Source organism: Chroicocephalus ridibundus, chromosome 9, assembly GCF_963924245.1.
Source record: "Chroicocephalus ridibundus chromosome 9, bChrRid1.1, whole genome shotgun sequence".
Lineage (NCBI taxonomy): Eukaryota > Metazoa > Chordata > Aves > Charadriiformes > Laridae > Chroicocephalus > Chroicocephalus ridibundus.
Window position 1 is genome coordinate 30,649,494 of NC_086292.1, and position 24,964 is coordinate 30,674,457.

Consider the following 24,964-nt stretch of genomic DNA (forward strand, 5'->3'; position numbering starts at 1 on the left):
TGTGCTGGCAGCCCCTCTTTACACGGGAGTTGATTCTACAGGTGGCATTTCTTCTGTTCAAGAGCAAGAGCATTCCCGAGTCCACTGCTGTTAAGTGCAGTTTGGCAGGTACACAGTTTGCCCTTCCTTGTGTACATTGATCAGGGATATGCTCTCCACAGCTTTTTGTGACCTTGCTGTTCTCTCTTTCTTGGGCCCTGCCTTGAGGCTGCTTTGCCCAAACGAAAGCAGCCTAAAGGCAGGTTTGATTGATACGCCACTCTCTTCTACTGGTAAGTGTCAAGGTTGTGTACACAAAATAAACAGCTGTTTCCAAGAAGTAAGGCAGCACTGTTGTTTGGCTTTTATTGGACTTTGAAGGAAGAGCAAAGGCATCGTTTGTTTACTTCTTTGTTTACCATGGGAATAAGGTGACGTGGTAAAAGATAAAGAGATGGAACCAGAGGAAGGAATTTTTCTGTAACCTAAGGTCCTTTGAGAAAGGAGCATTTGCTCTTTCACAGGTGGTGCTGATTTAGAAAACACACCTCCCTGGGTGTTCAAATGTAACTTATAGGGCAGTATGAGTGTTTTACTGCAAAAGAGGTAGTGCTGAATGCCTTTTTTTCTGGGATTCCATAATGGCTGGCTTTTGGGATTGCTAAGTCTCTTCTGCCTGAGGGTTTCTCTGAGTTCAGGTGCATAACTTGGGTAAGAATGATCCTGCACTCAACTGCTCACCACTCTCTTTGTACAATTTACTGAAACCTGTTTTGAATGCCTGAGTCTGTATTAATGAGAAATCATTGCATCTCTTCTACTGAATTTTCCTTTAGATTACTCTTCTAAGGTCTCTGCAGCTTCAGCTAATGTCTTAGGCTATACCACAAGAGACTGCAGATTAATGTACTGTTTGTAATGTGTGCTGATCACTGACCTTCAGAAAATGAAAGGCTAATGTGGTTGTAAGAGGGAATCTTTTGCTGATAAAGTAACAGATGGACTTCAGACTCCCTGAATCTTTTTTTGTTGTTTCCTTTTTTATTTTTATGTTGTATTCTGTACCTTGGAAGTTCCCCCTGCGTAGCCTGATTCAAGGTTAGTGTGAACTAGAGAGAACAGGATAAATACAGCAAGGAGCTAGCAAGTAAATCTCCTGTGATCCTCGTTCTTGCAGGCTGTACAGTTTCTTCAGTGATGCCTTAGATGCAGCTGGTTGTCCAGGGCGTTGCTGAGGTTGCTGTTGGTGCAAAATCCCTGGTGTGCCCTGAGCAGCTAACCCAGCTGTTCTAAGTGACCACTCTTGGGGTCACTTAAAAGTTGCCAACTTAAGTTGCCAGCCTCCTCCAGGCAGGAAGGTATTCTCTAACAACCTTAGCATCGGCCTCTGTGCCAGGGGAAGGTGAGGGGAATGGCTTTCGCAAAGCGGCTCAGCTTGTCTGCTCTCCTTACGTGCTACCTTCTTTTGCCAAGAGAGAACTTTTTTATTCTCAGTCCTGATTAAAGAGTCCACCTTAAGGAACGATCGTCAAGGGTAAAAGAGGAGGAGAGAGTAGTGTGCCTACATGGTTAAATTCCAGAAAAGTAGAAGAAAGTATTGTAGTACAGCTGACTTCCTGATGACCTGCCTGCCAGAGATGATTGCTTAAGTGAGGTTTGAATAGAAATCATTAAGGAAATGGGACTTGCCTGCTCTCTGTACACAGATTTCACTAAGAGACAAGTTTTACTTAGAGATTTCTTTACTAGCTTGTCACAGTCAGCCGTAATAATTTTTAAAGTAATGAACAAAGGCCCCTAAACCTACTACAATATGGAAAGGAGACGGTGTTCCCTGGCTCCTGAAGTGCACAGGGGTAAAAACAAAACCTGTCCAGCAAGGCTGATGATAGTGCTGAGACCCTTGGTATGTGTCACCTAAAAAGAAAATCAGAGACCATGTAAGAGTCTTACAGGCTGAGTAACTAAGATTAATAGAAAGGAGAAGGCAGCAGCCAGAGGCAGCAGTTGCAACATATTCCTGGGTCATATGAGTTTATTTTTGTTGGCCAGACATTTAGTTGTAACAAATAAAGCATCAAATGACTTCTGCCAAGGTGAAGTGAGATGACTTCTGCCCAGGTGAAGTGTCCTGCCTCATGTTACTTAGAAAGTTTCTGACTATGTGGGACCTGTGAAAAAATATACAGTAATCAATGCTCAAGTCAATAGGCCCTGTGTACATCTCTGCTGCTGTCACCCACAGCAACAGTAGAAGCTAAGAAATAAGTCCAGTGTCTTTGTGGCTTTTGACACGTTGTTCTTGTTTGCAGTTGGCTTGTCCTTGCAGGTTTTGTTAGCTGTTCACCATAGTTTACTCTGAAAGAGGCAGAGTAGGGAATCACCATCTTGTCACCTCCAGTGTTGTGTGGGAGCCTGAGGTCAGAGGAATGGTTGCACAAAAGACGTCTGCAGTGCACAGTGTGATCCAACTTGTCTGTGAGTCGTGGCACTTAGTTAACTCAAAGCGTTTGAACCTGCCAGTTCTTTTACAGATACATCAGACAACAGGGCCAAAATGTTGTTTTCCAAAATGACTGTTGGATCTCTCCAGTCTTGTGCTTGCACTCTGAATGGTGACCCCAGATGGGTAGGACGCCTGAGCCCAAGAGCACCAACCGCTTTGTGGGTGCCCCCAACAGTAAATTTGAATGAGAATAAATTAATAATACCAATGACAGTGTGAACTGGAAACAATAAATTATGAATAACAATACAAACAATGCCTAATTCAATATCTAGATCATCCTGTTTCATAACATATCGAAAAATAACACTGGAGCTCTCACTACAAAAATGGAAATAGAAGTCTTATGTACTAAATATATATTGAATGTTATTTCAATTTTGATGTGAAAACTCATAGTAACTAATAGTACTTCCTTGATGTGGGAAAACAAATTTAGGTACCTCCCAAGCTGCTACAATCTGCGTTCTTCTTAAAAATTCAGCACAAAATAAATGCTTTCGTGTCAGTTATGTCAGGCAAGAATCTGTATTAGAACAATGTAAAGGCTGTTCTGGAAAGAAAAGAGATTCTGTTGGCAGGTCTTACAGATCTTATTGCCTCATGTTTCTGATGTCAACCGATAAGATTCTTTAACAGTTGTTGACTATTACAACTTGTTCTATTTCCTCTTTCTCATCCAGAATGAAAATGTTGAAAAATAGCAGTTGAAGTGGTTAACATCAAAGTCTACCTATTGAAATATTCACGGCTGTAGATTCATCAAACAGTGTACCTTTTTGTGGTCCTTTATTAGTCATTGATGAATCAAACCTTGCAGCATCAATGAATTAGGGAGAGCTAGTCCATAGTTTACAGGGGAGAACACTGAAGCCAAAAGGAAGTTTTGGCACACCTGGCACCAGAAAACAAAACTCTAGATTGTCTGCAAGAGCAGCCTTTTTCTAACTGTATGGAGGTTTTTTGCTACTTTAGTTTTCTGTGCTTATGTTTACTTTATGTCTTACAATGCAGGAGATAACAGGACACTTTCTGATGTGTTTTGCAGAGTTTCTGGAGGAGAACTTTTTGATTTCCTGGCACAGAAGGAATCTTTGAGTGAAGAGGAAGCAACCAGATTTATCAAGCAGATTTTGGATGGTGTGAATTACCTTCACTCTAAGAAAATTGCTCACTTTGATTTAAAGGTAAAGATGCTGATTTAGACTTATTGTTACTGTTGTTTTTTAATGATGGACTGTGCCTTCTACAATTTTAGATATCTGTATTTGATAGCATGCCTAAAATAAGGGAAGACCATTTTAATTGTGCTTGACAGCTGAGTGCTCTAAAGAAGAAAAATAAATTTTAAGCCTTCATCCTTCAGCTGTTTGCTTTTGTAGTAGTATCATCCAAAGCATCCTGTCTTTTAAAAAGAAAAAAATAGAAAAAAATTAGAATGATGTGCAGAGGAAATGCATTTTTGGGAAGAGGAGAGCCAGGGCCAGCTACAAATAACTGTTGCTGCTTCCATTCCCCACTGTGTTTAGAATTACATGAAGAGTATGTGTCATCTAGTGCAGTTCGGTTAACAAAAAGACTTGCTGCTTTCTTAGCTGCTTACAGCATTGAAAGCACATCACAGAGAGCTCTCTTCCTAACATATCAGGTGATATCTATAGCTTTGGCCCTTGACTTTGATATCAGTACACCTTGCCTACGCAGTACAGAGGAGACTCTCTCTCTCTCTCTCTCTCTCTCTCTCTCTCGGTTGTGGTGTACCTAGGTGAACATGCTTCTCTGAAGCTAGGAGCCTGTTGTCCTTGGGAATGAAACTCTTGAGACTAGAAGAAAGTGCTTTCTCAGTATCAGACTCACAGCTACAGAACTGGCTGCCTCAGACATTGCTGCTTCCAGAAATACATTCAAAATGCCCTTATACCATAGGAGAAAGTAGAATAAACCAGAGGGAACTGTTTTAAACTGAAGGAAAAAGGAAAAAACTGAACTGCTAGATTATATGTTCTTTCTCGTAACTTTAAATCCAGGTTCGTTTATTACTAATTACATGTGCTATAGATAGACTCCTCCCCAGTTCTCAGGATATATATATGCTGTTTCCTTGTGCTAAATGTGTGCCCAATGCTGTCTTTGTCTTAAATTGCTTGCTCTTGAGTCAGTGTTAATGGCATATATGTAGTTGTGGCAAATCACATCTAACCTAAGAAACTGGTTTGCAAACAGCTGTCCAAATCTTCACGGGGTGCATGTGAAAAAGTGTAGGGGATGTGTGAACACGAATCCAGAAGCCAAAGACTGAAAGTTTTCCCTGTGTATTAGAAAACAGCGTAATATCCAGTGGCATGAAATTATTGTGAGAACATAGGTGCAACTTTTTCCGTACTGATCTTTACTAATTTTGATAATTAATACCAGTAATGTCAGGTGGACCATGAAGATGTTACAAGAAATGCAAGATAGGAATCAGAAAGGATAAGTAAAGAATCATTTCACCGATAGTGAATATCAAATGACCTAAAAGATATTTACAGAATAACTCGACTGGGTTTTATAGGACTGGGTTTGGAGTTTTGCTAGTGTTAAATTAGACGCGTATTTTTAAGCAGTGATCTGATTAGATAGAGGGTGATTCATAATTATCTCGTCACTTGAGAGGGCTCCATTGACTGCAGTGGAGCTACAGTAACTTAAACTACCTAAGGAATAAAACAGTCCAAGAGGTAGTGAGTGTTACTGTTTGTCATTTCAGTCTGTTCTCTCTGCTCTAAACAATCTTACATCCTGTATCTGGGGTGAACACATATGCCCTAGATCCATGAAAGAAAACCAGACTTGTTAGCCTGAGGCTAAAATGTTCTTGGTCCAATGACTATGACAATAAATTATTCATATGCGCCTTCCCAGTGTAGCTCTGACTGAGTGTATGTGTTAGCAGGAGCTGCTTCCACGTTAGGATCTGCTTTGAAAAGGCCGGGCAGCTGCCAGCAGGGAATCAAACTGTCTCACTGTTGCTCTTGGGCTTATGATTAAGTTATGACAAATTAATGCATTAAAGCCCTTCATGGGAGATAAATTGAACCCGTAGTTTACTCTGAAACCTGAGAAATAGGGCCATGGTAGGGATTAACTAAGGCTGAGAAACTTAGTTGAAGAAATAAGTTTACAAAATATCTGTTATATCTGGTAAAGAAAGTCAAAGTCTGTGGTTGAAAAAGTTAGCTTTAATTTCACAGTTGTAACTTCGTCTTTTCCATGAAATGCTATGAGAGATGCTACATGTCCTTTTAATAGCTTGCTATCATATATGAGCTAGGACCTCTGGTCCCAACTCTTTCCATTTTCTGGACTGTTTAGATAGTAAATCCTGGATCTTTCCTGGCCTTGTTATTACAGCTGTGAATTTAGTTTCATAGAGAAGAGCACTTTCCTTCCCTAAGTAGGTTCAGAAGTGACTAGAATCCCTCAAGAAGCATTTAATAAGACATCTTCCAGTGGGTTACAGTACAGTATAGGGACATCTGGGTAGAAAGAGTGAGGTTTCCCAATAGTGTCAATTCCAAAAACAGATCAGTAAAAGTGCTAGCAGTCAAAATATTCAGTGGAGAAAAATATTCAGGCTGCTAGCTGCTGTACGTGTGCACCAGTTGTAACTGAGGCAAATCTATGGGGTCAGGGTGTGACCTCTTCCCTGCAGGGGAGATACTTTCTGTTTCAAGAAGGGACAAGATAAACCGAGCTTCCACTTTGTGTTCTATCACAATGCTGCTGGGCCGATAATCTAGTGGCATATCTTGTCACGTTAGCAACTACGCACAGTTGTGTGAAAAACTTCTGTCTCATTGTGAAAAGAGGGTATCTTGTTTTCATCCTGACAATAGCCATCATTAAGAAAATAAGCTTAAGAGTGCTAGCAGGAAGATACAAAAAGGCAGATTTTGTATGAGATAAAATTAAAGGAATGAAAGTATAACTCTTACTAGATTTGCTTTGCTTTTATGAAGTTCTGGTTCATTCAATGATGTCAAATTTCACAGTTGTCATCCCTTTCTCAAAAGAATGAATTGGAAATTGTTAGCCACAGGGATGTGTTTCTTGTTCTACAGTGTTGTCTATGTGAAGAAAAAAAAGTACTTGAGAACTCTCTTTCCCGATATATTAATATTATAATAACAAAGATCTATCTTTTGTTATTTTTAGCCTGAAAACATTATGCTTCTAGACAAGAATATCCCTATTCCACACATCAAACTCATTGATTTCGGCCTGGCTCACAAAATAGAAGAGGGAGTTGAATTTAAAAACATTTTTGGAACTCCAGAATTTGTAGGTGAGTTACCTGTTCTTTTGTCTCATATTGCAAGTTCCACGCAGAAGTTGAGATGTCTGTTCAAAGTTAAGTGAGGGATAGAGGTAGTTTCAATATCATTTGTATGAAGGTCACCTAAATCTAGAGGTTTACTTTATTTTTCTGGAATAGCCGAAAAGTGCTTTCTATAAACCAGATGTGCTACTCCTGTAAGAGCAGGTTGCTGCCAAATAAATATTTAGAGATGTAAATTCAGGATTGAGATTGTGAAACCTTGCAAACACAAATTATAATTTTTTACTTGTTGCCTGGGGCAAGTAAGCTCTCTGCATTGTAGTAGACGGGTACACAGTTACACGGGTATCTCTGTCATTGCCTTTCTAGATAAAACTGCCTCACACTGTACACCTGTTGAGTACAAACCCCTCACATCCCCTTATGTTTTTCCACCTGATTCTCTTTTTGTTACTCACTGATCATAATTCTAATCTGTCTTGCTTGGATTTTGGATTAATCTTACTCCTTTTTACTAGTTCCAAGTAGAGGTTTTGAGGTTGGTTTTTAGGGGTTGAGGGGCGGGGAGAGAATTGTAATTCATATTCCAGTTAAACACAACTGCTACAGACACCTTTTTTCATCTTATTACCTCAGCTGGGTCTTTGCTTTTGCATGCAGTCTTATATGGAGACGTTTTCCAGTAAGGAAATGTTTCTTATAAAGATAATAGGGTTTGACATGGACAGCAATGTAGTCTGGCATGTAATTTCAATCTCTTGCTGTTTCTGACTGGACATTAGAAATGAGCTTTAACGGCACCAGTGAAAAACAAAGCAAAAGCTCAGATTCTTAGAGGTAACGTTATCCTCGGGAGGTGAAATAATTTGTTATTTGTTATAATTTGCACTGTAATTAGTGTATAATATCTGCTTCACCCTTGTTCTTCAGTTGCATTATAGTCCAAGTTACTCTAAATAATCTCTTCTGGACACCTGTGAACTTGAATTCCTGGCAGGGCTCTAAAACTATAAACAGCGCATCCTCTAACTACCATTCCTTTTCTCGCCCCACTTTCTCCCCCTTGGTAATTCTTGACCTGCTACTCAATTCAGCCTGGTAAAAATTTGTTACCTCAGTTGCTGAAGTTTGATCCATTTTTTTCTTACAGCTCCAGAAATAGTAAACTATGAACCGCTTGGACTAGCTGCAGATATGTGGTAAGTTTTTAACTTCTTTTTTTTCCCCAAGCTGCTCTACCATTATTTTTTCACAATTTGCTCAATAGAATCCATTCTAGTGCAACAAATTCAAAACAAAATGAAACAAAAAACTTAAGTGCAGTTAATAACTCTTTGTTCTGTCTTTACATTTTTTATGCATTAATTAAAAGAGAAGCATTTAATTTCTTCAAAATTATAATGAAAAACGTTAGTGATGGCAGTTATAGAGTTAAACAGTTTGCCACTGTTCACTGCAGAGGAGAACTCTTAAAAGAAAACATGTTCCTCCAGTGCTTGTGACAGCTTTATTTATAAGAGCACTGCATGCAGAGGAGACCTGCGTACTAATCTGATCTGCTGAGAAGGCAGGCAAAAGAGGTCACCCCAAATAAAACATCCTTGCGTCTGTTTCTTGGTATTTCTGATGTGTAATGCAGTAAATACCTGCTAGAATAGAAATACATAAAGAGACTTCAAATAGCCACGTTACTTGAAGTTATAAGTAAAATTAATGTTTTCCCTGGAACACCCTTCTTTGAGAGATATCAGCAGTTATCTAAAGCCATGATGGCTCTCCTGCCTGTATAGCAGCTGCTATTGACTTTTTCATATTGTGTTCATTAAGAAGAATACAGGTCACGTAGAACCCCTCCAATTAATCTCCTTTGTTTTTTAGGAGCATAGGAGTCATCACCTACATACTGTGAGTACAACAGATTCACTTCTGTAGAAGTCTTACTAAAGAAAGGAGCTGCACACAGGGGGTGGGCAGTGGTTTGTCTAATGGGCAAATGTTATCCTGCAGCCTTTTCAGGTTTAAAATAAGGGGTAAAAGAAGAGGGGCATTCTGAGCAGACGAAGAAAAAGCGTCTCTAGCATCACTGAGCATTTCTGCTTCTTATGGGACCTCTAGAATGACTATGAGCTACCAGTGTGTGGAGAGAATAGAAACAGAAAGTGTAATAGTTCCATTTCCAAGGTGAGTTATTTCAGGTGAAAACAGGGAAGTTTTAATTTGCTTGTAAAGGCAGCAGTCTAGTTTGCTATGCATAAATATGGTCGCCCGTATTCAAAAAGGTGAATTTAAGCTGGGATAGGAGCAGAGAAGTTGACTCTGGGAACTAAGAATTCATCGTACAGGAGAGAAAAGGGGTTGTTAAAGCTTGTAAAGCAAAGGCTGGTTGGGAATATCATTGCAATCAGTAAGCACAAGGGAAAGAAAAGATACTTTTTAGAGGAAAAGTGTGTTAACTGGTGATGAATAAATAAAAGTAGGAAATTATGACAATCTCAGAGTCTCAAAGAAATGAGGTTCCATGGGCATCCTGGAGACAAGCAGTTGAGAGAGTTTTAAGATGGAGCTTGACAATTTGTGAAACTGCTTGCGTGACAATGGATGCATGCCCTGGAGGCACAGCACTCATTGCTTCAAGAATTCTTCTTTCCTCTGGTTTGATAGGAGAGCATCAAAGTCCATTGAAAGCAAGCTCCTGTGACTGCTGGGGAGCAGTGCGTGGTGGATACTGCATGCTTGGAAATACCTCACCCTGACATTCCTGCCCTGAGCTTCTGTTGTTCCTAATGACACTCAGAGGACTAACTTGGTGCCAAATTTAAAGGATGTGCACTCCTTTAGTATTAGAGGGATTTGCACTACATGGCTCAGGGCTCAGTACAGGCGTGGAGGCTTGAAAGGGAGAGATTGTCTTTTCAGCGTGGAAAATAGATGTAGTGGAATTAAATTCACTCTTGGGCTATACCGAAGGCTTAGAGCCCAAAAGCTGTAAAAGAGCTATGGTCTGAATCTGAGAAATCAGATTCAGACCAACAAATTCCATTGTGTCCTGTGGTGCAGAAAAAGATAGGGATATGGATTGAGCCCAAGCTCAGGTAAAGGGGTTTAAAATATTGTCCAGGCCCTTGCTTTTTATCAGCACTCTGGTCTTCAGTGACACATGTACTTGACAGGACATTAAACTTTGTAAATTGCTGTTTATGTGTGTTCATAAATGGTGAGAGGAAAACTTAATTAAGAGTTGAAGATATGCAGGTGGAGATACTTACCATGCTATTACAGTGATGCACAGACAACCAGGTGCTCTTGAGGTTTTTCTGTTGCACTGGGAGTTCTGTCCTGGGGGCAGAATAGTGAAGTGGGTTTCTGTACTGTATCCAGTGTAGGAGATCTGTTTTACCTGGTTGGCTAGTAGTGATTGACATAGAAATCAAGGTTGAAAATCATCTCCCTACAAATGATCAGGGGAAAAAAAAAGCATGCTTTTTATGATGGGAGGTGTCAGCTTGCATGGTACGCTATGCACTAGAAATTTGTATGCCTTTAACTAGTATTTCCTGGTAATTTTAAAGCCTTTTGTTCTGAAGAATTCTGAAAAAATGGGGTGTGTTAAATGATACTGCCTACTTTAGCAAACATGGCAGCAATCAAATGGATGCCATAGTCGGGTGTAGATATCAAAATGCCTACAAGTCCTTAATTCAGTAACCAGTGGAGTGATTCACTGGGTTGTACGGGCAAAGCCTCTATTACTGAGGTCTGCTGTTAGATGTTTACAGGCACTGAGTCAGGATATGACAAGTCATTTGCATTGGATGTTAGGATTTGAGAATCCTCCCATTTCACAGACCTTAAAACTGAGTCCCAAAGAGAAAAAAAATGAGAGGAGAATAGAGGACTGTTGGCTTTGGCTTCCAGCAAAGGGCGGGAAGGTGGAATTACAGCTGCTTCATGGCACAGTTTTGGGAAAGGGAAAAGAAACCAAGGCTTTAGGGCAGGTTTCCAAGCCTTAGTTTTGGAGCAACGCCCGTGGTCTGTAGTGAGGTGCGTGCTTGTAGCCTTCTTTGTGGCTAACAGAAATGGAACAAAAGCTTAAGAGGGAGTATGTAAAAACTGTTAAGAAGTGAGATTGACTGGGGTGAAATTTACTGCATCAAAGACAACTGGAGGACCTTATTCCTGCTGCCTTGCTGTGTCAGTTGCTTTGGTGTCATTGTATGATCAGAGAGGGAGAGGAAACACTGTATGCACTCAAATGTTTATTCTGTGGATAAAACCACATGTGGTAGCTGGGGACTGGGCTGAATGGCCCAGGTGGTCCCATCTAACTTTCTGCTTACCCCCAAATTCCCGGTCAACACGGTGGTGGCAATACAGACAAGGTAAAAGGTCTGTTGAGCGAGACCATGAAAGCAAGCAGTTCAGTATTCAAAACCTCATTTTAGATTCCAGGAGTTTGCTGCAGTCCTGTTTTGAGCCTGCTGCATCCTGGAACTATGCTATCAAAGCTAGACATAACAGATAAGCATAATAATAGCCCAGATTTTTAAAAAGGAATGAGATCAAGTTCCTTGGTATAAATAACGTTTCCCGTAAATCAGACTTTTGCAAGTCAGCATCCCTGTGGATTGGGGAGGGGAGGGGCAGGGAGGGAGGGGAGGGGCAGGGAGGGAGGGGAGGGGCAGGGAGGGAGGGGAGGCAGGGCAGGAGGAGTCTGCAATGAATCCATTGTGACACTTGAGTTTTATGGAGCAGAGGTAAATAGTCATCAAATATGAAGGTCGTCAGTCACAGTTGAGAGATAGGCAAAGCAGGGCGAAAGCTTTTTCTGTCTAAGTACAGATTGCTGAATAGCATTTTATTATGATGATGTCTCCATTATATCCTTGCAGTTGGAGCAAAGTGCCAACAGAATGAAATTTTGCATTGTTCAGAAACAGTTGGATTTTATTGCAGCCAAAGTCCTTTTGTTTGTGGATTCCTTTTAACAAGCAGTGTGGCCCTACCTCTCTGGTGGAGTTGGCCCCTAGACAAGGCCACGCACCTGACTTCTGATCACACATTGTGTTTTGGTTCCAGCTGAGAAAGGTCTCTTGGCTGAACCCACTGTGCAGGGAACTTGTCAGTAGCTTTGCAGACAGAAAAGCAGTAGGGGCAGGGCTTTTCCTGAGGTCCGCTCCGCAAAAATCTATAGAAACACTACTTTATCTGCTTGAAGCTGATAGAAGCTTCTGCCTGGTACTGTGTCGTGTTTTAACACCAACCTACAACTAAGCACCACACAGCCACTTGCTCACTTCCCCCACGGTAGGATGGTGGGGAGAGTCAGAAGAGTAAAAGTGAGAAAACTCGTGGGTTGAGATAAAGACAGTTTAATAAGGAAAGCAAAAGCCATGGATTCACGGCGATGGAGACTATCCTCAGCTGAAGCTTTTTCTACTTTGATTAGCGATGATTTCAGTGAGACACTTAGGAGAATCTGTGCATTCCTATCTGTGTGCACACATTAGTGCTGCACTAGAGACTTTCAAGATGAGTCTGAGTCATAAGCACAGCTGTAGTAAGCCAAAGCTGGACCTCTTATTTCCCACGTGGCATGGCTGCTACAACGCGAGCTCCACAAATGCCCCGAAAGTATATTACACCGTCACTGTAATTTCATTAGGGGACCTCTGCTGTTTATTTTTCCAATTGATTCTTCTTTCTGGCTTATTTAGGCTTAGTGGTGCATCGCCTTTCCTTGGAGAAACTAAACAAGAAACGCTTGCAAACATCACAGCTGTGAATTATGAATTTGATGAAGAATTTTTCAGCAATACCAGTGACCTGGCCAAAGATTTTATTCAGAAACTCCTGGTGAAAGATACACGGTAAGTAAAAATTCAGAATGGTCCGTTTGTCTCTAAGATAAACCTGGTGAAATAGCATGACGACTAATCTGCAAAGCTTTGCCTGTAGTGTGTATTGCCATTCAAGAGCCAGACTGCTGCTGTGCCCCTGGTTAATCGTTGCCCCCTAACAAAAGGGACCCAAATCTCCTCAGTTAAATTTCTCTTTCGGGACTGAATTCTCACCTGAGCCAAGCCTGGTACAACAGGGTGTAGGTGAAGGGCTGAAAATAGTGTGCAGAATCTCTAGTACTGGGTAATCACCACTCCACTATTTCAGCCTATAATGAACTACTTGCAAGGTGGTGACATGATCCCAGAATATGCCCCCAGTCGTGCAAGGGCAGAAACGTCTTCACACGTGCTCATAGTAGAATTGTTCCTTTAGTCTCTCTGCATCTGTTGCAATTGCCTAGAATTTGCGTGACGGCTATCCAGATCTTTATTCCCAGTTCACAGGAACTACAGACCTTTTTTTAGTTTTTCTTGCTTTTAATAAAGTGTACACAGAAGTAGCATCTTCCGCATAACCCTATTCATCCTGGAGGAAGGTCAGGCCTTGCAGTTCTTTCTAATGGCTTCATTGGGGGAGAAAATAGGTATTACAGAGAAAGAGGCAAGCTGTTCGGTCAGGATTTCTGCAAATCCTCAGACCTCAAAACCTCAGAATAGGTTAGGGGAGGTGGGTTTTGATGAAAGGTTTGCACAGGTCTAGCAACCTCCTTTTAAGAAAGGACAAGTCGGTGATATTGATATTTGTCCCATGCACAGAGGCAGTCCCTGTGCAATGCTGTGTTCCTGCCTTTGATTCTCCAAGCTCTTAAAGTGCCGTTCACCAAACTGCCGCAACACAGAAGGAAGTTAGGACTGATCAGATTTAATTAGTTTTGAAGCATTCCTCTCAGAATTGTTCTTTCAGGAAATAGCAGCTCCTGCAGCGCTGTAATATAGTGTTCCAAAGGACAGTTTTGATAAAATTATTGTTGTATAGCTTGATTCAGAGACAGTCGTATTAAAGGTGCATAGAAGGGATTTATTTTCGAAGCATGTAGGATGAACAAAACAAAGTAATGTTTTACCACTTTCTGTGGAAGGATACACAAAAATACAGGTAGATTGTGATCAAGTAAGAATTAAAATTGTGTGGAGTAAGGGCAGCTCCTTATTGAAACTTAGAACAGTTACTAAACTACACGCAAGCAGTATGCCTCATGGAGAAACATAACCCTGAAATTTGAGAGTTAGTCCTGACATTATCTTTATCAAGATAATTTATGAATGCTTCCTAAAGCCTGGCAGAAGCGTGGGTCAATGGACTTGTGTATAAGGTATTTCTTATTCAAGTCTGTGAGGTTTTTTGTGTTGTTTTTTAGGAAACGGCTTACAATTCAGGAAGCTTTGTCTCATCCGTGGATAACGGTAAGACTGAGTAGAGAAACAGATCTTGCTTTTTACCATGAGCAAAGCAGAGATAATATTCTCACTCTTATTGGTGTGTTGAACAGAAAACTGTCCTCTAAGTACTTAGAAACCCTTGGTGTCTCCAAGAGATGCACTGGAAAGAAATTGGTTGGGTCTGACTAAATCCTCAGATTTCTGGAAATGACTTCTTTTATTATCCTAACTTTCAAAAAGAGGGGGACAAAGCTTTGATGTTTGGTGCACTTACAGTATCCTACATTAGACTGTGCTTTGCATTTTTCTCTGTTTGCATGCATATATGCCACATCTTGGGTTTCATGTTTTCTTGAGTTGAGAGTTGACAGGAAAATGGGGAAAATATAATTACTCTCAAGATACAACTGCTGAACCGAGCGTGTTAATTTGTGTGTCTGTATATATTTTTTCATCATAAACATTGCTTGCTTTTGTGCATAAGTCTCTTATTGAAAATACATTTAGCTAATCTCAGCATGACTAATGAGGATGTTTGAAATTCAGTTTTTGCTCTGCACTGCACAAAACATTAACTGGAGTGTTTTCAGGATTGTTGTTTTTCTTCTTACAAATATTGATAGCTTTGAGACTGCTAACTGCTAAAAATTAACATGAAAATAAATGTCGGCCCTGTTATTTACATTTATCACATTGGAATGAATGCACATCTCTTGTCACATTTATTTTTGGGTTTGAGTGTCTGTCGTTTTTTTCTTTTAATCAAATGCATGAAGGAAAATCTGTGGGAGCAAAGAATCTCCCAGCATTGTGGAAGCTCAGGCTGCATCCTTTGTGTAGAGTTTTTGAATTACTGCACTGTCACGTAAACGTTCAATAATACTGGTTCCTCTGTCTGACGACTCACCAGCTGAAAGAAGAAACCAAAGTCCAAGAAAACAAGAAGGTTGAGAACACACAGCTGAAGACAAAACGCCTGAGAGAGTACACCATAAAGTGCCATTCGAGTATGCCTCCCAATAATACCTACATCAACTTTGAGCGCTTTGCCCGGGTAGTTGAGGACATTTCACTTATGGAACGGGGTTTCAGCACTTTGGCTGCATCCCACGATTCCTTGCAGGAGGACATTGATGCTCTGGTTTCCATTTATAATGAGAAAGAAGCTTGGTATAAAGAAGAGAATGAAAGTGTGAGGCACAAGCTGTCTCAGCTGAAGTATGAATACCGTAAAATTGAATCCCTGAAAAGACATCTACAAGACGATATCAAGACTGTAGGCGCTAGTCTTACAGGCATAAGCGGGAAATATGCTGATCTGCAGAGTCAGTACGAATCTCTCAGTCAAGAACTTTCTGAGGAACTCAAGTGGATACAGGATTTAATGAGCAGTTTTCAACTGGAAAATGAAGCCTGTGTGAATGGAAACTTTGACTCTGTTTTCAACAAAGATATTAATGAATCACTAATGGAGCTGTTAAACAGATCTCGCTGTGAAGAATTCCTTGCAGGATTGAATCTTGTTGTAGCAGAATCAAATCAGTAATGTTGAGATCAGGTTAGGTACAGGCCTTGCTGCCTGTTTCAATGTACAGCAGTTTAAGAAGTTTTCAGTGCATAGGTTCTACGAAAAAACCCATCACCTAGAACTATAAACTAGAAATTCTGATGTATTGCACGAGATGCTGACCAAAACCTCCCAGTGGTTTGTAGTGTTGAAGTTTTTTTCCCACCTTCAGTATCTGAACTTACAGGAACTAGATTATCACAGTGGTATGGACACATCTAACCCTACAGCCTTTTGCATTGCCTGTATCATACTTCGTTGTGTACTACAGTTCCTGAAGGTTATTAAGTAATTAATTTGGAATAAAGAGTAGGTCACTCTGTACGTACTAGAAGCTGGGTGCCTGGAAACTAAAAAAAAATCTCGTGGAAAGCATCTTTGGTTGGATGAAGAAAACAGTTGTGTAGAGCTGCTGCATGCAAGCATTTCTATAGACCATGTGAGAGAAGTATTTGCAAAGGTTACGTCTGTCCTGTAAAACAGAGTAAATGGTGTAGTAGTTTAACATTTAGCTAGTACTGTGGAAATTCTCTGTGAAATGGCTGCTGATGAAGAAAAGTTAAGATTATTTTTTATGCCAGCTACGCAGGGTGAAGTCTTTTACAATCAAAGGCGTTAGCTGTTGATTGATCCTTTAGTCTAAAATTCAGCTAAGTTTCCTATCCTATACCAAAGAAATCCTATTCAAAAGTCACAATTGGGAATTTGTACTGAACTGATCAAATAACTATGTATGTAATTTTACAGTGCAAATATTAATTTGTGAGTGATAAGTGATAACATAGACCTCTGGTTTGCTTTCTACATAAAGAAGATGACAAAGCTACAACTAATTTAATCTATGGTGTGGGATTTGACACTAGTGTGCTTGTTGTAGAGATTTTTTTTCCTTAAGTTTTAAAAAGTAAAAGAAAAGTTGGCCCAAACTTGAATCATGCCCTGCTGTCTTGTATTTCAAGTAAGTCATTTGATTATACTGTATTAATATGCACAGATGTACCCATCTCATTTTTGAACACAATAAATAGTTATTTATGCAGGATGCAATTGAGCCTAATGGTATAGTTGGTGACTGAAAAAGAGATGTCAAGCTTCTGTGTACTGAAAAGCGTTGCCAGCCTGTGTTCTGCAGCTAATTTACAGCCCTTTTGCTTAGCTGTATGCATTTGCTGCAAGGTGACGGTTATGCAGCTACAAGAATCAGTGAGACAGTAGCCAGGCATCCCTGCATCACTGCTCAAGTCCATCTAGATCTTTTTGTCCATCTAGATCTTTTTGTATATATATACACACACGCATATATATATATTACAATATGTCTCTCACTGCCCAGCCTCCCTCCTCCTTTTCCAGAGAAGTTAATGACCTAACTAAATTGAATTGTTGTTGTTCATAACATTATTAAGAATTATGTTTCCTACTTTAAGATAGAAAGATAAAAGCATACTGTCATCCAATTTGTGTAAAGTACAGGACCCATCATTGCCACATCTTCATAAGGACATGCAGAGGCTGATGAAAATTCAGAGTTCTGAAAACAGTTATTCAGTAGGGATATTGTTACTTCTGTGGTTGTACTTGGTGAGGATGGAAACTGGATGTGCTTTCTGTGGCATCTTTCTTTGCACAAGATTTTGTAAAATTTTCAAAAGCTTTAAAGTAGCCAGGAGATGTCCCTAGCCAGCTGGTGGGGAGAACTGGGCTCTGCTGTGATAAATGGTATTGAGAATTTGACTTATATCCATTTTTTATTCTCTCAGAACACTTCAGTCATCACTTCTGCAGGTTCCTTTGAGCTGGAAGACCCACAAGATACTGTCCAGGGGAACCAGAACACAGGATTTTTTACGAGGGAGAGAGTTTTAATCCTTAAAAAGTAACTGAAAGCTTAGTGAGAGTTAATATCTGCAGAAAAGACTCTCAAGACAGAAAGTCTGCCTTCCCTCAGCCACGATCTCATATTCTCTGTTCACGTAGATTTTCTGTGTGAACAAATGCACTGGCACGATGAGAAGGAACATTAAGTGAGGCCACTCTGTTCCTGAGCGTGTTTGGGTGAGGTTAATATTGTTGTGACTCAGTCTTTGAGGCTAGTGCTTTCTGAGCTGAAGGAGGTCACTGACATACTGCTTTTGAGAAGATACTCTGATTGAAAAAATGACAAGGTCACTGGTTTGCAGGCTACTTAGAAATTGAGAGGCAGTTATTAACAGGCTGGAGTACTGTAAAGTGAGCTATTTTGATTCAGCAATGGTTCTACTGCCGAAAGGGTGCTCAGAAATTTTTCATGACGATTGTACAGCTGACATTTAGCCAATGACCTTTTTTCCACTCCAAATTGATTTCTACTTAGTGTTTTGTTGCACTGTGCTAGCCATTTGCAGCATGAGGAAATGATATTTAATGCTCAAATGTCCCAGTTCTATTGTGTGCAAACGGTGTATACATCTAAATGAGAAAGAGGCCCAGCTGATAGCTTGGCTCCTTGAATTACTGCTGAGATAGCTGCACAAGTGCTGTAACTATAGCATTTGATGAGAAAAGTGAATTTGTTTGTCTCATAAACATCAATTATTTTGCTGAAAAAAATGCTTAAATCCTCAGTGATGTGTTTTCCCTTCTCCTTTGGTACTCTTGCTTTTTCAGGTGTCTGGCTTGTTTGCATTCCAGTCCAGTTCAGTATAAGTATTTCTGGGTTTTCCATCTCCCATATATGCAGATCAGAACTGCTGGAATTGCCGTCACTCCATAAACTCCATAATCTTTGAAGGGTTGATTTCTCGGCTTTTTCACTTTCACCAGATCTGGTTTTGAATTTTTTTCCCCTCACTCTGTCCGATAGAGTTTTCTGGTCTATGCAAATTTTGATGGGGTTTTGGAGTTGAAAGGTGCTTCGTTTCAGGACTGTGTCAGGGTTTGCCGAACATCTGTTCCTTAACACCAGATTGATATCCACAAATTTTAGGCACATGTCTGAACTCTGACATATATTTTTTTCTTCCTATTTTTCCATACTCAGGTATAGCAATTCATTCCTCATATATTTATTGCCATGGTGTCAATGTCTTGTGCTCTTATAATCTGGATATGGTTAAAGGACAAAGCCTTAATTTTTTTCTGATATGCTGTATCATGTATCCTCATCACTAATACAAAATGACAGCTAACTTTTTCTCATTTTATTGGAGTGGAGTGTCTGTCAAAAGGGGGGAGTCCGAGAGAGCTGGGATTGTTTAGTATCAAAAAGAGAAGGCTTGGGGAAGATCTTCTCAATCTGTATAAATATGTGGTGGAATAGAGTAAAGAAGACAGAGCCTGGCTCTTTCAATGGTATCTAGTGACAGGACAAGAAGCAGTATGCACAAACTGAAGTAAAGAAATTCCATTTAAACACTAAAAACAGCAAACAAACTTGTTTTCTAAAGGAGCAGTCAAACACCAGAACACGTTGCTGAGAGGGGTTGTGGAGTCTCCATCCTTTGAAACCCAAGCAGGACATGGTCCTGGCAAGCTGCAGTAGCTGACTCTGCCCTGAGCAGGGGGTTGGACTAGATGATCTCCAGAGGCCCCTTCCAAACTCAACTATTCTGTGATTCCTGGCGAGTCCAGTGTTGACCAAAGCTGGTCATGGATTTACTTTTCTTGGGCACCTTCTAATTTTGCTTGGGATCTGCCAATCTCAGACTAATTGCAGAAGATTACTCACAGTGGCAGGTTAGCTGAGCCTTCCTGAGATTTTGATAAGCAGACAGGGTTTTATCAAAAGCATCGTGAGATGCAGGAAAAGGGCTACTCTCTGGTACCAGTTTAATATTTGGGTTGTAGAGTGCAGCTACTACTCTCCGAAGTTATTCCGTATTTCACATTCACATGAATTCACATGTTCTCCATCTTCAGATCTGAAATGACTGCCTCAAACTTACCTACGTACCTTTGAAATCTCTGTAGCCCAGCACAACTTTTTTTTCTTTTCCTTCTATGATGTTTAAATCATCCTGGTGAAAAAAAACCCTGTAAAAGGCCAATTCAGAAAAGACACGTTAGAATACAATGAAAAGCCACATGCTGGAAGTTAGGAAAGGACCATAATGTATCTTTGGTTTTAAAATATCCTTGTAAAGGGCAAAATGTTCAAACTTCTATCTGAAAATTTAGAAGGTAGCACGGGAGCTAACAGTGTGATGATGCTGGGTTTAGTTCTATTCTGTCATGATATCTAGCAAGTGCGTGCAACCCCCTGAGCAGCAGTGTGCTGCTGTTGATGTGCTGACAACAGCTCCATCTCCTTCCTGTCAGGCCTCTGTGGAACCTTTTCATTGCTCTCCCAACACCTTTGAGAAAGAGGGACAAGAATAAAGGCTAGCTGATAGGAGCTCGATCCAGAGAAAATGGAGATGGTGCAGGTGTGTACTGAGAAGCACCTTAGCGACTTCACAAAGTGAAAGCATTGCCCTAGCACCCTCTAGCATCCCCTTAGCTATCTCTCCCTGCTGTTGAACTGTCCTTCATCCTGTCCTTTGGCTAGCAAAGCTGTTCCCAGACTTTTTGTTTGGTTTTTGTGTGGCTCATTATGAAGCAGAAGGCAGAAGTGGAGGCTGGAGCAAAGTCTGTGCCACGTGATACACCTTTTGTGCCAGGTCGAGTGGCTAGAAAGGGACAGCAGGGGAACTTCTCTGAACAATGTTGTGCACAGGGCCAAGCGTGACCACTGACTGTACACTAGTTTTAGGATTTTGTTTGAGATCAAAGGGGTCCTGTCCAGGCACAGGGTGGACTAGATTTAATTATTTTTATTCTTCTTTTACCTGTATGAATCCACAGCTCCCCCAGACAGCATTCTTTTCAGCCAGCTCCAGAGCACATGAAGAATCTTATGTATTTTATGCACCAAAGGGAGCCAAGCAATAAAATTGCTCTCTTATCTTCCAGCCAGTGGACAAGCGACAGGCTTTGGTTCGGAAAGCATCTGTTGTTAACATGGAAAACTTCAAAAGGCAGTATGCTAGAAGGCGATGGAAGGTATGACAGTGAGCATTTAATTCTTCTCACGTGAGGCTTTCCAAGCCTGATGGGATGGAGGGCAAGATAGAGATGTGTTTGGCTATGTCTGTGCTACATATATGTGGTCAAATTCTCATTCTTCCCTCTCTCCATAGCTTTCTTACCGTATTGTCTCATTGTGCAACCACTTATCTCGTTCGCTGGTGAAAAAGGTCCTAATACAAGATGAAAGTTTGGTAGGTACATTTCTCAAAGGGGAAGAAGAGAAGGACTGATTTTACTGTGCAGTGATTTTTTTGCTGTCCTTACATGGATGCGCATCCCAACAGCATGGCAATGGTTTTGAGTGGGAGACCAGATGCGACTGTGGCACCTCTTGTGTGCCTTTAATGCTGCTATAAGTTGTGTCACTGTGACAGAAATGTTGGGCAAGAGAGGCAGTGACTGTATAAACCTTTAGGTGGTAGCCCCATTTGTTCTGCAAAGGAGCAGCATGGAGGCTGCCGATGATGTTTGGACACCGTAGCAGTGACCGTGCTGTCTGACCCAGAAATGAGCAGCTGTAGAGGGACTCTGCGCTGCTGCTCTTGTGCCCAGCTCTGTGATGGAAGGTGGGGGACCCTGCCGGGCCTGGGACCTTCTGGAGTGAAACTCTGTGAGATTTCTGTTAGCTACACTTTTCTCAATGGATGACACACTAAATAATATTAGAACATCATATTTAGGAGCATGGCATCTCATTTATGTGACTAAAACTTTGTGGGCTTTCTATTTCAGAGAAACTGTGAAAGTGACAGCGAGGATCTTTCACAAAGAAAAGCCACTCATCAGAGGAGAAGCAGCATATCATAATGTAATGAGCATTCCACGGGCAGGAGGCAGAGGAAACGTTCATCCTTGCTGAAAAAAGCAGCCTTGGGAGCAGACCTTGACGCCTTGTCTGAATCCTTGGTATGATGCTTCTCACTTCTCAAACTATGCCAACAGCTGGATGGTGTTATTAAATGCCTACTGAGCATTTTAGAAACTTGGGGATCCAGATTCCCGGGGAAATGCCACAGCACAGGGCACCGATTGGAGTGCTCTTACATGTTGAGCGTTTCAGTGATACTTTAATCTATTTGTGATATCAACTGCACTCAGGATGTAGGGTTTCTACTGATATTCTTTTATGGCAGAATAATTCACATTCCGCACAATGATTTAGACTGTGTGCATTGTTATTTGTCAGGGAAATTGTTATTGAGTCTTAAGGAATTTTTATAATACAATTTTTATATTTATTAATAGCATAAATGTTTGATGGCAGATATCTGACAGGTTTTGTTAGCTGTGCGCAGGACTCTGTTATTGCTGTCATTGACGAGAAAATCATAGTGCCATTACATATCATAAGCTTGATTTCACGAATCTAGCAGTAAACAGTTCTGTACTGTAATAAGAATTGTGCTCTAGCTGTCGTCTTCGGATGAAGACTAACACAGCTGCCATTGTCAATTTGAGTACAACTGATTCTGGCCACTGAGAGGACGAGATGGGCCAGGGCAATTTTTGGATGAAAAAGAAAAAAAAATTCTGTAGTGACTGACATGCACCCAAATGCAGTGTTTTTGCAGAATGATGGCAGGATGCTTCACCAAAACAGGGCACTTAAAAACACAAGGTATATGAAGAGATGATCTTTATTAGACTTTGTTACTGTTTTAATTTATTGTCAACAATTGGAAATTCATTAACACCTACTTACATAGGTGCTGTTTACATGTAACCCGAACTTCAAACGTCTGTGTTTTTATTCCGGGGGTTGTATTCAAAATTGAGGAAGTGAGCACTTTGATGTTGATGTAACTTCTTTGTGCTAGAAGTTGCATCATTTTAACTATATTAGTTTCTAAGCCAGTATTGTTCAATTGGTACCAAAAAATGTGCATAAACTAGGTTATTTTTTCACTGAGTATATTTGTTGTTAGATGTTCATATTTATTAAAAATCAGAAAGCAAGCCTACTAGAAACAACTATAGATCGACAAGGAAACTGGTTTTGTTGGGCTTTATGGTTGTCACTTCTAGGCTGAGTTTTTAGACCTGAAGGTGTGAACTGGTATTGAAAACTAGTGTCAGGTTTATTTTGCCTGGCTTCCAGTTTCTAAGAAAGAAATAAAAATATGATACTTTTATTTGTAGCTTTGTTATCTTTGCTTAGGCAGAGACTAAAATGCAGTTAATGAGAAAATATTTCTATGAAAGGAAGGAAATGTACGAGCAGCATCAGAGGAGAGAGTCAGAAAGTGGGATTTGAGGGAAGAAACATAAAATGAAGGAGATGGGCGGGGGGGAGAAACAGTGGAGAAAAGAAATGTATGAGGAGCAGCATCAGAGGAGAGAGGCAGAAAGTGGGATTTGAGGGAAGAAACACAAAATGAAGGAGATGGTGTGTGTGGGGGAAACCAGTGGAGAGGAATGAGAGGGACGTGTAGGGAGCGGACGTGAACCTGGACTGGGAAGGTTGAAGGAAGGGAAAGAGAATGTAGGTGTAGGAATTGTGGAAGCAGGAGAATGAATGTTTTGGCAAATATGGCACTGCAGTTTGATATTATTTATTTAATTTTCTTCTATTTCATGTCTTGTGCTGCCATATAGCCTGTGACATGTGCTTGGTTAAGGGATAGGGAGCAGGGCATGGGCTTCTCTTCACATTCAGTTGAAGGGTGTGTTTCTGAGTTTTCTGTGTAATTTTTGAGACAGAATCCTCAAAATGTTTAGTATCCTGTAGTAATATGTATATTAACAGGGAGCAGTAATTTGAAAAGCTATTGTTTTACTGTCTGAAAGGAATCTTTTATAAATAGAACACTAAAAATATATATTTGGAAAAAAATATGTATTACCTACCAAATCTTGCTTCCTGCTTTCCCTGTTCCATGTGTTATCATTTAGTTCATTCCCTGGGCTATGGAAAACCAAATAAACTCGGAGCCAGTGGTATTTTTCTGAATTCCTCGAGTTTCAAAACACCTTTAGTTTCCAAATTAGAGATTTCAGGATGTGTGCATAAATTGCACTTCTGAAAATTAAGCCTTGGTTAAAAGAGCTGTTAGGTTGTTCCATCATTATTTTGTGCTCTCCTGGAGATGAGGTCATTCTTAGGTAAAATCCTAGTAACTATTGAGCAAGACGGAATGCAGCAGAAAGGCAGACAGAGGAGTAAGGCAATGTGAAGCCGTAAGCTCCAGCTTATTAATTCTACATTAATAAAAGATGTAAGGTGGTGTTTTAACAAAGACATTACAGACAGCTCGTGGCGTCTGGTCTTCGGTCATCTTTTTGCCCGGGTCAGCTGAGGACAGTACTCTGCCGTAGCCACGGGAGAGCAGCAGGGTTGGCCTTTCTCTAGGGCACTCAGTGGGTCCGTAGCTTCAGGTAGCTCCCGAGTGATGAGGCGTTCACTGGCCAGAAGCCACAACGACCAGCGCTCCCGTCAGGCCAAACTGCCCCTGACTGCCCCAGATAGGAGCACACTGCGGGTGTATCATCTCTTCTTCTCAGGACTAATGTATGTGATTTATTAGGAAGTTTTACTGTGGTGGGTTTTTTTCCAAATGTACTGTCCTCTGTATTTATCTCCCTTCTATTCCAATGAGGTGGAAATTCATCCCTGCTTCAGGAAGATATAGTCTAATTAAACTCTGTTTACAGCACTGGAGGACACCTTCTCAGTGCAGGGCTTAGCTTCATTCTTTACCATGGGTGGGTTTTGAGGAACAACCCAAAGGTTCCTTTTATTAAGGACAAAAAAAAAAAAAAAAAAAGCACAGAAGGGAGGGGGGTGGTGGGAGGGGAGATGTAGTACACTTCAATAGAACAATTTGTGTTACAGAATTTACTGTAAATTGTGGGGGAGAAAAAAATATCTATTTTCTGTGTATTAAGCAGTAAGGAACTGGGAGATAAGCAGAGTCATAGTCTGAAAAAAAGCAAGTATTTTTATTAAAATAAGACTATTTTTATTGTTATTTTAGTGGTGACGTTTTTAAATCTGTGTGCCTCTATTTTTATTAAGAGAAATACTGATTTTTTTATGTACTTGGAAACAGTACAGAGTGTCAAAAGTAGCAAATATATTTGTTATTCTGATTTGCTAATAAAACTTTGCAAAGCAGGATGCAGTGTCTTGTCTTTCTTTCCACACGAGCTGGCACGCTGGTCTGAAGAAGGCAAGTGGGGTCGAGCTGGTTTGTCTCTCTGGAAAGGTCAGTCCTTCTGTCATCACTGTGAAACCCAAAACCTCGGTGACGTGGAAATTGCTGTGT

At 40.6% G+C, this 24,964-nt stretch overlaps 1 protein-coding gene across 3 annotated transcripts in view; it reads left to right on the forward strand.

Moving 5' to 3' along the window:
* DAPK2 (death associated protein kinase 2) overlaps positions 1-24,761 on the forward strand; it is a 56,314-nt gene extending 31,553 nt beyond the window's left edge. For 2 of the 3 annotated variants that reach the window (XM_063346525.1, XM_063346523.1), the window contains exons 4-10: positions 3,534-3,672; positions 6,683-6,812; positions 7,957-8,005; positions 8,685-8,711; positions 12,521-12,673; positions 14,065-14,110; positions 14,997-16,695. In XM_063346525.1, coding sequence (XP_063202595.1) covers positions 3,534-3,672; positions 6,683-6,812; positions 7,957-8,005; positions 8,685-8,711; positions 12,521-12,673; positions 14,065-14,110; positions 14,997-15,632 — 1,180 coding nt within the window. In that variant the 3' untranslated portion in view covers positions 15,633-16,695. Of the gene's footprint in view, positions 1-3,533; positions 3,673-6,682; positions 6,813-7,956; positions 8,006-8,684; positions 8,712-12,520; positions 12,674-14,064; positions 14,111-14,996; positions 16,696-20,582; positions 20,673-20,809; positions 20,891-21,431 lie in introns of those variants that run through there. The other variant, XM_063346526.1, reaches the window with a different exon arrangement.
* The last annotated feature ends 203 nt before the right edge of the window (positions 24,762-24,964 follow it).